This window comes from Acanthaster planci, linkage group LG12, assembly GCF_054643075.1.
Source record: "Acanthaster planci isolate LZ-2023a linkage group LG12, COTS_SCS, whole genome shotgun sequence".
Lineage (NCBI taxonomy): Eukaryota > Metazoa > Echinodermata > Asteroidea > Valvatida > Acanthasteridae > Acanthaster > Acanthaster planci.
In genome coordinates, this window is record NC_141788.1 from 361,140 (window position 1) to 377,696 (window position 16,557).

Below are 16,557 nucleotides of genomic sequence, written 5' to 3' on the forward strand. Positions count from 1 at the left end.
TACTGTTTACAGGCACAGGTGTTGTTTCTTTTGTGGATTCCAAAGAACAGCTGTTATTGGTTAATTCTTGGTATGCAAAAAACTGAACTATTTGACCTTTCCTCTCACGACTCACCTTCTGATGATGAAGTATTCTCTTTGCTGTAATAGATACTATAGCCAATTACATCACAGCTGGTAGGAGACCCATCCCACTTGACCTCAAAGCTTGCTGGGGTCAAAGGAGAAACTCGTACATTCCTAGCATTTCCATCTTCTGGAATGAAACCTAGTATGACACAAATGGAGGGAATTTTCAATTTTTGAGGGGTAACAATTTCATGCAATATCAATCAGAGAGCAAATTCTCTTGCCACAAAAATGTAATCTGACTGGCCATTTAGCCAGCCAATCATCTGATAAACTAAATCTAGACAGCCCTCAAGCTGACTAAATGAATCTAGTTGAGCCTAGCTCAACCTACTCAAACATAAAGCAGCCTTGTGAACCAAGCCTGTCTACAAATGCTTGCAATTAAATATCTAACCAGCGGCCTGTGACCAAACTTGCTTATGCTTTCTGAATCCAGGAAGCCCAACTTCCTGCAAGCCTGTGAAGAAATGAGTTAGCCAACCCTTACAAAAACCAAAAACCAAGCCTAGGATCCTACCTTTGTCAGTAATCTCACACAGTATATACATCCTGTCATCACAAACCACTGAGCGTATTTCCATAGCACTGCCAACTTTCTGGATGTACCCACAATCATTTACGGAAAACCTAGGTTCATCTGATGGCCAGAGAGATTGTTGCCAATCAGCGGTGGGCTGACAATCAACCCATCTCCAGTCTCCTTCCACGGATATGTCACTATAGCCTAGGTAAAAGTGGATAGCACACAGAAGAAAAACAAATCCAGCTTTGATAAAAACAAACTAAAACTTTCAAGCAGTGACATGGCTAATTTCGAAAACTGCTCCTTACCAAGCCACCACATCTGACCTGGGTTGACCTCCTCCATCCTCTTCTGAATAAATTCTAACTCCTGTGGACTATCAATAATAGCCAAGTCACCATTCTTGACATCTCCGCAGGTTCTTCGAGCAACGTCCCAACTACCATAGTCATTGTAGAAGGCAAAGCATGAACGTTCCCCTGGACCTTCCTCAAAATCCTCCGGGCAACCTAAAGCAAAATCAAGTTGATACTGGTAAGACTTGATCTTGTATCCAAGTCTATTTTTTGGATAGAGATAAGCCAAGTTTAGAAGCTGCAAAAACTGAAATAATCCTTTCAGAGAAAAAAGTCAGAAACAAGAGTTTGGGTATAGGAAGAAAACAGTCAATCACTAAAGAAAGGAGTCCATAGTAACCTAAGTTTTTCATCAAACAAATGGCCAAGTAACATATTGTTCAGCAGAGGAACTTCTGAAGATGCGTGCTGCGACATACCCCATGGTGTGGTGACAATCACCGGTCCAACTTGCTCCAATTCTTCTCGTGTGTTCAAGGCAGCAACACCAATAGAATATTCTGTATCAATCTCTAAGTCTGTCAGCAATGTCATGTTAGCATCCCCTCCATAGATTGTCACTGAATCTGTCAAAAGTCAGGATTCAAGTTATGTCAGTTGTATTCAGACATGAGAGCACCTTCTTACAATGTACCCAAGTTCAAATGCTGAGGAAAAATTGATGTTCTATGGGAGCTACTATATCTAATTAGAGCTCCTTCTGTGGTATAACCAACTTGCTGAACCTAATTGCTTTTAAAAGTTCCACCCCTAACTTACTACAGAGAAATTCAAAAATGAAGCAGATTGCTAAAAAGAGGCAAAACCTAACGTGACCAAATGAACAAGAGTCCACTCTCCTTAATCCATACATTCCTCACCTTTCAGGTCTTTATTTGACGTTTGGAAGTAATGCACTCTGTAACCAATGATATCACAGGAATACACTGACACGACCCAAGTCACTTGAACACTTGTAGGTGTCATGGCAACAGCAACAACTTTGGTTGGTTTGGTCTCCTCTTCAGTGAAATCTTCATGCAATCAAATAGGCCTTTTGCGAGTTAACTTTGACCCAGATCTGGTACACTGAGTTTTTAAATTCACGTCAACATAACAACTTGAATTCTCCTTACTAAAACCACTGTTGCTATACCTCGTGATTTGGGGCAAGCATTTGCTTAGTTACATAAGAGACACCTTGCAACAATACATTGTTCTCAATGGATAAGAAGGGCACAAAGGAACCAGTCCATTCCAGACTGGTCGCTATGCAAAAGCTTGCTCCGAATCACACGATATAGCAACAGTGCCTTTAGTCTGGGGAATTTAAATCGTTTTGTTAATGTGCAATCATATAACTGAGATAACTGCGCCCGAGATTTTATTCAAATTTAACTCGCAAATGGGTCAATGAAGGAGACAACAATAGCAGTCAAATATAAAGTTAATGTGTTGGTTTCTTTGTAGTACGCTTCTGTCTTGCTGCATCCTGAAATGGGATTGTCACAGAATAACAAAGAAATCCAGACACGATTTGGTTCACACTAGTATGGAATAAAAGGAATATTAGTCCATGCCAAATTGCATTAAAGAATAAATAAGTATTTCTAAAAACAAAAACATGCACAAAACTTGAATTTGAACCAATCACAGCATCCCAATTAACGATATATGAATCTAGACTTGCTACAATGGATAAAGAAGCAGAAAAATGAAAAAGGTACTTTGTGTATTCATTTGTAGGAGATAAAAAGTATAAACTAAGTAACTGCTCCATGATTGAGGACTGTTAAGGTCCTCAATCTGACTGAGTTCATTGATATTTGGTCAACAAGAAATCCTCTTACCCTTTCCTTCTATTTGAAGTACCTTGTGATTTCCAATCTCACATTCTTCAAATTTATAACAATACAGCCGTTTCACAAAGTGCGCCGCCATAAGTTTGCAATGCGTTGGCCAATCACAATGTGCGAAATTAATCGACCCAATGCAAGTTTGGAAATGGTTGACAAATTTTGCGCGTTATGATAGGCCAACGCATTGCAAACTCTTGGTGGCACACTATTGTGAATCGCCCGTATTGATGGGGTCAATGGGAGCCTACTTGATTGACACTTTTACAAATTTGCATCTTTTCTGCCTACCTTTTGGCGACACTTCACAAATAAAGTTGAATTTCTCATCGCATACTTCACTACTCAGTTGTCCTGTACCACCTAACAGAATGCCACAATCTTTCCTCTGAGCTGGTTCCCCTGGTACCCATAGAGTTGACTGCCAGTCACTGGTATCGCTGCAATCTACCCAGCGCCAAGTACCCTCCACAGATACATCATAGTAACCTAAAGGCAAGCATTTTCATGCGAAATTGATGTCATGTAATACACACAATAGGTTCAGCCTTTATCAGATATATGCAAATGTATGTTGCTAACCATGAGTGGCTACAAGTGTCGAGACATGAAAGTCCAATTAAGACTGAGTCCCAGACCCACAGTTCCAATGACTGAGACCACTGAATAGAGAGACCAACACCAAGACCAGTGAGTACCTGTCTCAAGATGGGTACTGAAATCAAGACCTTTCAAATTGCTGTCTACAGGACCTTTATGTGAGCTGATCAAACAGGTTACTCATATTATGCTCGTCCACTGCTACCATTTATTCTTTGGAATCACTGCACACTGAGAACACAGACATCTCAAGATTTGGAACTAACTTTGATGGACTTCCAGATCACAAGCAACATCATACATTTGTATAAACCCTCCCATTCATAACAATCCTATTTCCAGAGTCAAATTCCTCAAGCAATTCATCTGCTTGCCCAGAATGGTAATTACATTCAGCATACTCTTAAGTTTTTGACAATATGTCAATCAGGGATGCTTGCTCAAATTGTTGATAATGGTTATTGAAATGCTTACCAATCCACCATGTTTGACCAGGTGCTAGTGTTTCTGTCTGGTTCAAAATGTAATCCAATTCCTCCTGATTGTCAATGATGAGCAAATCGCTGCCTTGGTTACGACAACTGTTCCTTCTGCTATACCACCAGCCTGTGTTGTTAACATTATGATAGAACCAGTAGCAAGACCCATTGGGCCCAGGTAAATGCCATCCTGGGCAGGGACCTATTGGAGGAATATCGTGACAATTAGCATTATGCATGACCAATAGAGGGCAGTATGACCACCTGCCTGTATTGTAGTAATGGTTGCGTCCAGGAAAATGACATCCCAGACAGCAAACTACTGGAGGAATATTGTGACAATAGGCATATATGCATGACCAATAGAGGGTGGTGTATCAGCCTGTGATTGCCACAGAACCAGTCAAAAGACCCACTGGTTGATAAAGATGCCCATCTGGGTTAGACATCTTGCAGGGTCTCATTACCAATCAAAGGCAGGGTAATTACAATCACTCTGTTTTGTTATGAAACACATTGTAGTGATAAGAGGCTGTGGACCATGATAACGGCATTATTGTCAGAAACTGCTTTTAGGTATTTGAATATGTTTAGATGGCCAAATATGCCCAAAATGAAATAATAAATCCAGGAATAAGTGGTAAAATCAACATATTTCAAAAGACTTATATGCACTTCCTGATCTCAATTTTCAAAAGAGGTATCCTTAAAGTCTTGCAATTACCTAGCCATATTTCAGCGGGGCCAACTTTATCCAACTCCTGCTCTATGTTCATTCCAGCAACATAGATTTGCCACCAAACATTTGTTGTTAGAGAGGAAAAAAAAACTTCAGTGGCGTTGCCATCATACACTTGAACAGAACCTGAAAGCCAGAAAAACACAGCTCATAGGTCATTTAGGACTGGTTTTCATTTTGCATTTTTCATTCAGGGCATGAAACAAAACAGAAATACAGTGGAGTTTTGGAGGATCATTAAGAACTCTGATTGGTTGAGGATTGCTTCCTCTTTCTTGGACCTCCAATTGCATAAAAAGAACAAGTTGTTCTCAGTGTGTTTCCAGTTAGCAATATGCTAATGATGTGTATCTATAGTAAAGTTAACTTTTAACCACCATTTCAAACCATCCTGCCGTACATGTAGGTTGTTTGGATATTTTACAATACCTCTCCTTTTTAGATTACGTTGTAAGTTATCCAAGTTTTAAAAACCTTTTCCAACAAAATTATCAGAGGCAATAAAAGTTGTGGCATTTGAATTGTTTGTGTGTACATTGTTTCCATTTTGACAGAAATGGAAAATTAATAATTCTTCAGCCTGATTTTGGAAGGCTAAGTCATAAATTATGATATTTTCGAAAATTAACCATTATTATTAGTGTCTCTGAAAATCTGTATATATATCAACTTTCACTGACATATATTTGCACAAATCAATCTTTATAGCTTTATATTCGCTGAATAATTCTTTCTATAGTTTTTTTACGATCTTTGTTTTGTTACCTGCATTACTTGGTTCCTGATATTGTTGATAGTAGACTCTATACCCAATAATGTCACAATTGTACGGTGACACTTCCCATGTCACCTTTATAGTTGTGTCATTTATTGCGATGGCATCAACATTTCGTGCATTGGTGTCTGCCAGGGTAAACTCTGGAGGCAAATGAAGCACAAAGACTCAGCAGTTGGTTGCAGAACTATGATGAGGGTGGGAAAATCACTGTGCACAGGAGTGAACTTGTTAATTGGCAAGTTACTAGTGTTTGTTCTCATGCAAGACACTTTTGTCATTGATTCTACACTGGTGTATGAGCAATGAAGACAACAGAGATAGATGCAAATGTGTTTAACATACAGTAAAGTCAACATCTCCAAACAGAAAGCATAAAGCTCATTCAAGAAACAGTTTCATGAAGCAATGTTCAGACGGTCTAACTTTCTCTTGCTGTGGAAGTATGCTTGAATCCTGTCAAGTTCCTTTCTGCCTACCTTTTGGTGACACTTCACAAATAAAGTTGAATTTCTCATCGCATACTTCACTACTCAGTTGTCCTGTACCACCTAACAGAATGCCACAATCTTTCCTCTGAGCTGGTTCCCCTGGTACCCATAGAGTTGACTGCCAGTCACTGGTATCGCTGCAATCTACCCAGCGCCAAGTACCCTCCACAGATACATCATAGTAACCTACAGGAAAGCAATTTTGTGTCACAGGATTTTTTTGAAAATCAAATTTCATTAAGGACCAATGTTAATCGTGTGGTCTTTTTGCTTTAGCCTAATTCCTATTGTGTGTTATTTTTGGTTTGACCCAACTCAATTAATGCTTGGCAGGAAAGATTTGTGAATAATTTTAAACTTTTTAGTATTGGATTTTGTCGGTCAAACCAAGCAAGTGGAAAAATACCAAGTCAAATTACAATCATATTCCACAACAAAAAGCAAATCCTTTCAACCTACCAATCCACCATGTTTGACCAGGTGCTAGTGTTTCTGTCTGGTTCAAGATGTAATTCAATTCCTCCTGATTGTTAATGATCAACAAATCGCTGCCTCTATCTTGACAAGCTCCTCGACGGTAAATCCACCAAGATGTATCGTTGACATCATGATAGAACCAGTAACATGAGCCATTGGGTCCTGGTAGATGCCACTCTGGGCATGAACCTGGTAAATGTCAAATAAAGATAACAAAACCATTTAGGAAGTATCCAAACAAATACATGCAAGTCTGTTGAAAGAAAACTTCATGCTAAGATATGGAGCAAAAAAAATTCTGAAATATTAAAAGGAAATAAACAAGAACTTTGGCTTCATTATTTGCCTCAATTTCTATTTTAAAATCAATATCTTTCATTTTCTGACGACTAAGACTAAGTTTGCATTAACTTATTTACACCTGCTTAAATACCCTGCAGAAAACAAACCATTTCAAGATGAATTTGCACTGGTGAACAATAGCAACCTTGTAAAAGGACAAATGTAAGTTTTGCGATTACCTAGCCATATTTCAGCGGGGCCAACTTTATCCAACTCCTGCTCTATGTTCATTCCAGCAACATAGATTTGCCACCAAACATTTGTTGTTAGAGACGAAAAAATAACTTCAGTGGCGTTGCCATCATAGACTTGAACAGAACCTGAAAGCCAGAAAAACACAGTTCATAGGTCATTTAGGACTGGTCTTCAATTTGCATTTTTCATTCAGGGCATGAAACAAAACAGAAATACAGTGGAGTTTTGGAGGATCATTAAGAACTCTGATTGGTTGAGGATTGCTTCCTCTTTCTTGGACCTCCAATTGCATAAAAAGAACAAGTTGTTCTCAGTGTGTTTCCAGTTAGCAACATGCTAATGATGTGTATCTATAGTAAAGTTAACTTTTAACCACTGTTTCAAACCATCCTGCCGTACATGTAGGTTGTTTGGATATTTTACAATACCTCTCCTTTTTAGATTACGTTGTAAGTTATCCAAGTTTTAAAAACCTTTTTCAACAAAATTATCAGAGGCAATAAAAGTTGTGGCATTTGAATTGTTTGTGTGTACATTGTTTCCATTTTGACAGAAATGGAAAACTAATAATTCTTCAGCCTGATTTTGGAAGGCTAAGTCATAAATTATGATATTTTCGAAAATTAACCATTATTATTAGTGTCTCTGAAAATCTGTATATATATCAACTTTCACTGACATATATTTGCACAAATCAATCTTTATAGCTTTATATTCGCTGAATAATTCTTTCTATAGTTTTTTTACGATCTTTGTTTTGTTACCTGCATTACTTGGTTCCTGATATTGTTGATAGTAGACTCTATACCCAATAATGTCACAATTGTACGGTGACACTTCCCATGTCACCTTTATAGTTGTGTCATTTATTGCGATGGCATCAACATTTCGTGCATTGGTGTCTGCCAGGGTAAACTCTGGAGGCAAATGAAGCACAAAGACTCAGCAGTTGGTTGCAGAATGAGGGTGGGAAAATCACTGTGCACAGGAGTGAACTTGTTAATTGGCAAGTTACTAGTGTTTGTTCTCATGCAAGACACTTTTGTCACTGATTCTACACTGGTGTATGAGCAATGAAGAAAACAGAGATAGATGTAAATGTGTTTAACATACAGTAAAGTCAACATCTCCAAACATAAAGCTTAAAGCTCATTCAGGAAAAAATGTTCACAAAACAATGTTCAGACGGTGCAACTTTCTTCTGCTGTGGAATAATGCTTGAATCCTGTCAGTTTCCTTTCTGCCTACCTTTTGGTGACACTTCACAAATAAAGTTGAATTTCTCATCGCATACTTCACTACTCAGTTGTCCTGTACCACCTGACAGAATGCCACAATCTTTCCTCTGAGCTGGTTGCCCTGGTACCCATAGAGTTGACTGCCAGTCACTGGTATCGCTGCAATCTACCCAGCGCCATGTACCTTCCACAGATACATCATAGTAACCTACAGGAAAGCAATTTTGTGTCACAGGATATTTTTAAAATCAAATTTCATTAAGGACTAATGTTAATCGTGTGGTCTTTTTGCTTTAACCTAATTTCTAGTGTGTGTTATTTTTGGTTTGACCCCACTCAATTAATGCTTGGCAGGAAAGATTTGTGAATAATTTTAAACTTTTTAGTATTGGATTTTGTCGGTCAAACCAAGCAAGTGGAAAAATGCCAAGTCAAATTACAATCATATTCCACAACAAAAAGCAAATCCTTTCAACCTACCAATCCACCATGTTTGACCAGGTGCTAGTGTTTCTGTCTGGTTCAAGATGTAATTCAATTCCTCCTGATTGTTAATGATCAACAAATCGCTGCCTCTGTCTTGACAGGCTCCTCGACGGTAAATCCACCAAGATGTATCGTTGACATCATGATAGAACCAGTAACATGAGCCATTGGGTCCTGGTAGATGCCACTCTGGGCATGAACCTGGTAAATGTCAAATAAAAATAACAACACCATTTAGGAAGTATCCAAACAAATACATGCAAGTCTGTTGAAAGAAAACTTCATGCTAAGATATGGAGCAAAAAAAAATCTGAAATATAAAAAGGAAATAAACAAGAACTTTGGCTTCATTATTTGCCTCAATTTCTATTTTAAAATCAATATCTTTCATTCTCTGACGACTAAGACTAAGTTTGCATTAACTTATTTACACCTGCTTAAATACCCTGCAGAAAACAAACCATTTCAAGATGAATTTACACTGGTGAACAATAGCAACCTTGTAAAAGGACAAATGTAAGTTTTGCGATTACCTAGCCATATTTCAGCGGGGCCAACTTTATCCAACTCCTGCTCTATGTTCATTCCAGCAACATAGATTTGCCACCAAACATTTGTTGTTAGAGAGGAAAGAATAACTTCAGTGGCGTTGCCATCATAGACTTGAACAGAACCTGAAAGCCAGAAAAACACAGTTCATTGGTCATTTAGGACTACATCTGAATATTGAGGAATCTCTGTACTCGTCTGAGAAAGTAAAAATAGCAAATGGATTTAGGAACAAGCTTAGAGAAAGAGTTGCTTAGGTAGGAATGTATATGGACACAAAATATTCCCTCAAAGGTTTTTTGAAGGGGAACAAGAAACGGTCTAGACTTTATTTACAATTAGTTGTCAAGAGTTGTCACAAGAGTTACAAGCTAAGCATATTCCAGGTAGACATATTTTGCTTAGTTTTCTTAAAACAGTGTGTGTAGCTAATCTGGACCATTCAAACTACAGTTGTTTCACATTGATAAAATAGATTCATTTGATAGTCATTAAAGCATGCATAAAATTCCATCCTGAATGATCTGTCAAATAATTCCTTCAATGCTCACAGTTATTGTTTGTTACCTGCATTACTTGGTTCCTGATATTGTTGATAGTAGACTCTATACCCAATAATGTCACAATTGTACGGTGACACTTCCCATGTCACCTTTATAGTTGTGTCATTTATTGCGATGGCATCAACATTTCGTGCATTGGTGTCTGCCAGGGTAAACTCTGGAGGCAAATGAAGCACAAAGACTCAGCAGTTGGTTGCAGAATGAGGGTGGGAAAATCACTGTGCACAGGAGTGAACTTGTTAATTGGCAAGTTACTAGTGTTTGTTCTCATGCAAGACACTTTTGTCACTGATTCTACACTGGTATATGAGCAATGACGAAAACAGAGATAGATGTAAATGTGTTTAACATACAGTAAAGTCAACATCTCCAAACAGAAAGCTTAAAGCTCATTCAAGAAAAAATGTTCACAAAACAATGTTCAGACGGTGCAACTTTCTTCTGCTGTGGAATTATGCTTGAATCCTGTCAGTTTCCTTTCTGCCTACCTTTTGGTGACACTTCACAAATAAAGTTGAATTTCTCATCGCATACTTCACTACTCAGTTGTCCTGTACCACCTAACAGAATGCCACAATCTTTCCTCTGAGCTGGTTCCCCTGGTACCCATAGAGTTGACTGCCAGTCACTGGTATCGCTGCAATCTACCCAGCGCCATGTACCTTCCACAGATACATCATAGTAACCTACAGGAAAGCAATTTTGTGTCACAGGATATTTTTAAAATCAAATTTCATTAAGGACCAATGTTAATCGTGTGGTCTTTTTGCTTTAACCTAATTCCTAGTGTGTGTTATTTTTGGTTTGACCCAACTCAATTAATGCTTGGCAGGAAAGATTTGTGAATAATTTTAAACTTTTTAGTATTGGATTTTGTCGGTCAAACCAAGCAAGTGGAAAAATGCCAAGTCAAATTACAATCATATTCCACAACAAAAAGCAAATCCTTTCAACCTACCAATCCACCATGTTTGACCAGGTGCTAGTGTTTCTGTCTGGTTCAAGATGTAATTCAATTCCTCCTGATTGTTAATGATCAACAAATCGCTGCCTCTATCTTGACAGGCTCCTCGACGGTAAATCCACCAAGATGTATCGTTGACATCATGATAGAACCAGTAACATGAGCCATTGGGTCCTGGTAGATGCCACTCTGGGCATGAACCTGGTAAATGTCAAATAAAAATAACAACACCATTTAGGAAGTATCCAAACAAATACATGCAAGTCTGTTGAAAGAAAACTTCATGCTAAGATATGGAGCAAAAAAAATTCTGAAATATAAAAAGGAAATAAACAAGAACTTTGGCTTCATTATTTGCCTCAATTTCTATTTTAAAATCAATATCTTTCATTCTCTGACGACTAAGACTAAGTTTGCATTAACTTATTTACACCTGCTTAAATACCCTGCAGAAAACAAACCATTTCAAGATGAATTTACACTGGTGAACAATAGCAACCTTGTAAAAGGACAAATGTAAGTTTTGAGATTACCTAGCCATATTTCAGCGGGGCCAACTTTATCCAACTCCTGCTCTATGTTCATTCCAGCAACATAGATTTGCCACCAAACATTTGTTGTTAGAGAGGAAAGAATAACTTCAGTGGCGTTGCCATCATAGACTTGAACAGAACCTGAAAGCCAGAAAAACACAGTTCATTGGTCATTTAGGACTACATCTGAATATTGAGGAATCTCTGTACTCGTCTGAGAAAGTAAAAATAGCAAATGGATTTAGGAACAAGCTTAGAGAAAGAGTTGCTTAGGTAGGAATGTATATGGACACAAAATATTCCCTCAAAGGTTTTTTGAAGGGGAACAAGAAACGGTCTAGACTTTATTTACAATTAGTTGTCAAGAGTTGTCACAAGAGTTACAAGCTAAGCATATTCCAGGTAAACATGTTTTGCTTAGTTTTCTTAAAACAGTGTGTGTAGCTAATCTGGACCATTCAAACTACAGTTGTTTCACATTGATAAAATATATTCATTTGATAGTCATTAAAGCATGCATAAAATTCCATCCTGAATGATCTGCCAAATAATTCCTTCAATGCCGGCTCACAGTTATTGTTTGTTACCTGCATTACTTGGTTCCTGATATTGTTGATAGTAGACTCTATACCCAATAATGTCACAATTGTACGGTGACACTTCCCATGTCACCTTTATAGTTGTGTCATTTATTGCGATGGCATCAACATTTCGTGCATTGGTGTCTGCCAGGGTAAACTCTGGAGGCAAATGAAGCACAAAGACTCAGCAGTTGGTTGCAGAATAAGGGTGGGAAAATCACTGTGCCCAGGAGTGAACTTGTTAATTGGCAAGTTACTAGTGTTTGTTCTCATGCAAGACACTTTTGTCATTGATTCTACACTGGTGTATGAGCAATGAAGAAAACAGAGATAGATGCAAATGTGTTTAACATACAGTAAAGTCAACATCTCCAAACAGAAAGCTTAAAGCTCATTCAAGAAACAGTTTCATGAAACAATGTTCAGACGGTGCAACTTTCTTTTGCTGTGGAAGTATGCTTGAATCCTGTCAAGTTCCTTTCTGCCTACCTTTTGGTGACACTTCACAAATAAAGTTGAATTTCTCATCGCATACTTCACTACTCAGTTGTCCTGTACCACCTAACAGAATGCCACAATCTTTCCTCTGAGCTGGTTCCCCTGGTACCCGTAGAGTTGACTGCCAGTCACTGGTATCGCTGCAATCTACCCAGCGCCAAGTACCCTCCACAGATACATCATAGTAACCTAAAGGCAAGCAATTTCGTGTCACAGGATTTTTTTAAAATCAAATTTCATTAAAGATCAATGTTAATCGTGTGGTCTTTTTGCTTTAACCTAATTCCTAGTGTATGTTATTTTTGGTTTGACCCAACTCAATTAATGCTTGGCAGGAAAGATTTGTGAATAATTTTAAACTTTTTAGTATTGGATTTTGTCGGTCAAACCAAGCAAGTGGAAAAATGCCAAGTCATATTACAATCATATTCCACAACAAAAAGCAAATCCTTCCAACCTACCAATCCACCATGTTTGACCAGGTGCTAGTGTTTCTGTCTGGTTCAAGATGTAATTCAATTCCTCCTGATTGTTAATGATCAACAAATCGCTGCCTCTATCTTGACAAGCTCCTCGACGGTAAATCCACCAAGATGTATCGTTGACATCATGATAGAACCAGTAACATGAGCCATTGGGTCCTGGTAGATGCCACTCCGGGCATGAACCTGGTAAATGTCAAATAAAAATAACAACACCATTTAGGAAGTATCCAAACAAATACATGCAAGTCTGTTGAAAGAAAACTTCATGCTAAGATGGAGCAAAACAAATATAAAAATAAAATAAACAAGAACTTTGGCTTCATTATTTGCCTCAATTTCTATTTTAAAATCAATATCTTTCATTTTCTGACGACTAAGACTAAGTTTGCATTAACTTATTTACACCTGCTTAAATACCCTGCAGAAAACAAACCATTTCAAGATGAATTTGCACTGGTGAACAATAGCAACCTTGTAAAAGGACAAATGTAAGTTTTGCAATTACCTAGCCATATTTCAGCAGGGCCAACTTTATCCAACTCCTGCTCTATGTTCATTCCAGCAACATAGATTTGCCACCAAACATTTGTTGTTAGAGAGGAAAGAATAACTTCAGTGGCGTTGCCATCATAGACTTGAACAGAACCTGAAAGCCAGAAAAACACAGTTCATTGGTCATTTAGGACTGGTCTTCATTTTGCATTTTTCATTCAGGGCATGAAACAAAACAGAAATACAGTGGAGTGTTGGAGGATCATTAAGAACTCTGATTGGTTGAGGATTGCTTCCTCTTTCTTGGACCTCCAATTGCATAGAAAGAACAAGTTGTTCTCAGTGTGTTTCCAGTTAGCAATATGCTAATGATGTGTATCTATAGTAAAGTTAACTTTTAACCACCATTTCAAACCATCCTGCGGTACATGTAGGTTGTTTGGATATTTTACAATACCTCTCCTTTTTAGATTATGTTGTAAGTTATCCAAGTTTTTAAAAACCTTTTTCAACAAAATTATCAGAGGCAATAAAAATTGTGGCATTTGAATTGTTTGTGTGTACATTGTTTCCATTTTGACAGAAATGGAAAATTAATAATTCTTCAGCCTGATTTTGGAAGGCTAAGTCATAAATTATAATATTTTCGAAAATTAACCATTATTATTAATGTCTCTGAATATCTGTACAGATATCAACTTTCACTGACATATATTTGCACAAATCAATCTTTATAGCTTTATATTTGCTGAATAATTCTTTCTATAGTTTTTTACAATCTTTGTTTTGTTACCTGCATTACTTGGTTCCTGATACTGTTGATAGTAGACTCTATACCCAATAATGTCACAATTGTACGGTGACACTTCCCATGTCACCTTTATAGTTGTGTCATTTATTGCGATGGCATCAACATTTCGTGCATTGGTGTCTGCCAGGGTAAACTCTGGAGGCAAATGAAGCACAAAGACTCAGCAGTTGGTTGCAGAATGAGGGTGGGAAAATCACTGTGCACAGGAGTGAACTTGTTAATTGGCAAGTTACTAGTGTTTGTTCTCATGCAAGACACTTTTGTCACTGATTCTACACAGGTGTATGAGCAATGAAGACAACAGAGATAGATGCAAATGTGTTTAACATACAGTAAAGTCAACATCTCCAAACAGAAAGCTTAAAGCTCATTCAAGAAACAGTTTCATGAAACAATGTTCAGACGGTGCAACTTTCTTTTGCTGTGGAAGTATGCTTGAATCCTGTCAAGTTCCTTTCTGCCTACCTTTCGGTGACACTTCACAAATAAAGTTGAATTTCTCATCGCATACTTCACTACTCAGTTGTCCTGTACCACCTAACAGAATGCCACAATCTTTCCTCTGAGCTGGTTCCCCTGGTATCCATAGAGTTGACTGCCAGTCACTGGTATCGCTGCAATCTACCCAGCGCCAAGTACCCTCCACAGATACATCATAGTAACCTAAAGGCAAGCAATTTCGTGTCACAGGATTTTTTTAAAATCAAATTTCATTAAAGATCAATGTTAATCGTGTCCTCTTGCCTGTTATATGTGGTTTGATCCAAGTCCATTTACACATGGCAGGAAAGATTAAAGTAATATTTTCAATCTTATAACTGATTTTGATGATTAAACCAAGCAAGTGGTAAATAAGAAATTGAAATCACAGTCATTTTCCACAACAGAAAGCAAATCCTTTCAACCTACCAATCCACCATGTTTGACCAGGTGCTAGTGTTTCTGTCTGGTTCAAGATGTAATTCAATTCCTCCTGACTGTTAATGATCAACAAATCGCTGCCTCTATCTTGACAGGCTCCTCGACGGTAAATCCACCAAGATGTATCGTTGACATCATGATAGAACCAGTAACATGAGCCATTGGGTCCTGGTAGATGCCACTCTGGGCATGAACCTGGTAAATGTCAAATTAGAAACAAGAAAAAAGAGAATGAGACCTTGAGTAAGGGTAATAAGCACCCCCCTTTTAACCCTCCTCCATGTCCAGAGGATCACCTCTTCCTTAACCACTCGCAGATTGATTTGCTAAACTCTTGTCCACGTTTCACTAACTTAGCCACGTTTTTTTGAGGTCTTACTTTCTGACTTCCTTGTTCAACTCTTACTAACCTAACCAAACATTCACAGGTCCAACTCTATCCAGCTCTTGTACAATCTGTAATGCAGCAACATAAATCTCCCATCGGCTGTTGGTTGTTAGCGAGTACAGTGTCACGTTACTGGCACCACCGTTGTAAACTTGAACCCATCCTGCAGAGATAAACACAAAGTCAAGTGGCTAACCGAACAATTTTAAATATTACCATGATCAGAGCACATATGACTGAAATGAGCAATTCATCAAGCATTTAAAACTCCACACAGTGGTGGTCCTGTAGTCACACACCTGTCTGTTATAGGTGTGTCTTTCTACATGGGTCCACACAGTGATGGTCCTGTAACTAGTCACACACCTGTCTGTTATAGTTGTGTCTTTCTACATGGGTCCACACAGTGATGGTCCTGTATCTAGTCACACACCTGTCTGTTATAGGTGTGTCTTTCTACATGGGTCCACACGTACAGTGGTGGTCCTGTATCTAGTCACACACCTGTCTGTTATAGGTGTGTCTTTCTACATGGGTCCACACAGTGATGGTCCTGTATCTAGTCACACACCTGTCTGTTATAGGTGTGTCTTTCTACATGGGTCCACACGTACAGTGGTGGTCCTGTAGTCACACACCCATCTGTGCATGTCTTTCTACATGGGTCCGCACAGTGATGGTCCTGTAGCTAGGTACACACCTATCTGATATTGGCATGTCTTTCTGCTTTAGTGAGGCAAGCATTTTTATGCTGCTCAGATTTTTTATAGACAAATTTTAGAGAATGGAAAAAAAAAACAAAATAAAAGTTTTTCTTTTTTCCCAAGAAAAACAAGTAAGGGTCTTCAAGTCAGAGGGAAGAATACAAGAAAATTATTTTTCCAAAAAACCAGAAGAAGAATAAAAAAAGGGGTATCCCTTGACATTATTGCTAGCAGCTGGGGACCAGGGACTTCACAGTTGGTTGGACACTGAAGTAAAAAACACTATTTTTTAACACTTATATCAGTAAATTGTCGGTTGGGGGACTTGGTTTGAGACTTCTCAAAATAAAAACCAAATTTTTCCAGTTCTGAATCCGGAAGGTCGGCCGATCTGAGCACC

The 16,557-nt window shown here is 38.2% G+C and overlaps 1 protein-coding gene across 2 annotated transcripts in view; it reads right to left on the reverse strand.

Moving 5' to 3' along the window:
• LOC110985794 (uncharacterized) overlaps positions 1-16,557 on the reverse strand; it is a 29,280-nt gene that overhangs the window by 6,743 nt on the left and 5,980 nt on the right. The window contains exons 9-36 of one of the 2 annotated variants that reach the window (XM_087143921.1): positions 15,476-15,616; positions 15,054-15,260; positions 14,610-14,807; positions 14,127-14,279; positions 13,347-13,487; positions 12,818-13,024; positions 12,348-12,545; positions 11,865-12,017; positions 11,278-11,418; positions 10,739-10,945; positions 10,269-10,466; positions 9,785-9,937; positions 9,202-9,342; positions 8,663-8,869; positions 8,193-8,390; positions 7,709-7,861; positions 6,929-7,069; positions 6,390-6,596; positions 5,919-6,116; positions 5,430-5,582; positions 4,650-4,790; positions 3,921-4,127; positions 3,138-3,335; positions 1,872-2,024; positions 1,431-1,577; positions 964-1,164; positions 650-856; positions 116-268 (exon numbers count right to left, since the gene is read on the reverse strand). In XM_087143921.1, coding sequence (XP_087000047.1) covers positions 116-268; positions 650-856; positions 964-1,164; positions 1,431-1,577; positions 1,872-2,024; positions 3,138-3,335; positions 3,921-4,127; positions 4,650-4,790; positions 5,430-5,582; positions 5,919-6,116; positions 6,390-6,596; positions 6,929-7,069; positions 7,709-7,861; positions 8,193-8,390; positions 8,663-8,869; positions 9,202-9,342; positions 9,785-9,937; positions 10,269-10,466; positions 10,739-10,945; positions 11,278-11,418; positions 11,865-12,017; positions 12,348-12,545; positions 12,818-13,024; positions 13,347-13,487; positions 14,127-14,279; positions 14,610-14,807; positions 15,054-15,260; positions 15,476-15,616 — 4,902 coding nt within the window. The remainder of the gene's footprint in view (positions 1-115; positions 269-649; positions 857-963; positions 1,165-1,430; positions 1,578-1,871; positions 2,025-3,137; positions 3,336-3,920; positions 4,128-4,649; positions 4,791-5,429; positions 5,583-5,918; positions 6,117-6,389; positions 6,597-6,928; positions 7,070-7,708; positions 7,862-8,192; positions 8,391-8,662; positions 8,870-9,201; positions 9,343-9,784; positions 9,938-10,268; positions 10,467-10,738; positions 10,946-11,277; positions 11,419-11,864; positions 12,018-12,347; positions 12,546-12,817; positions 13,025-13,346; positions 13,488-14,126; positions 14,280-14,609; positions 14,808-15,053; positions 15,261-15,475; positions 15,617-16,557) is intronic. The other variant, XM_087143922.1, reaches the window with a different exon arrangement.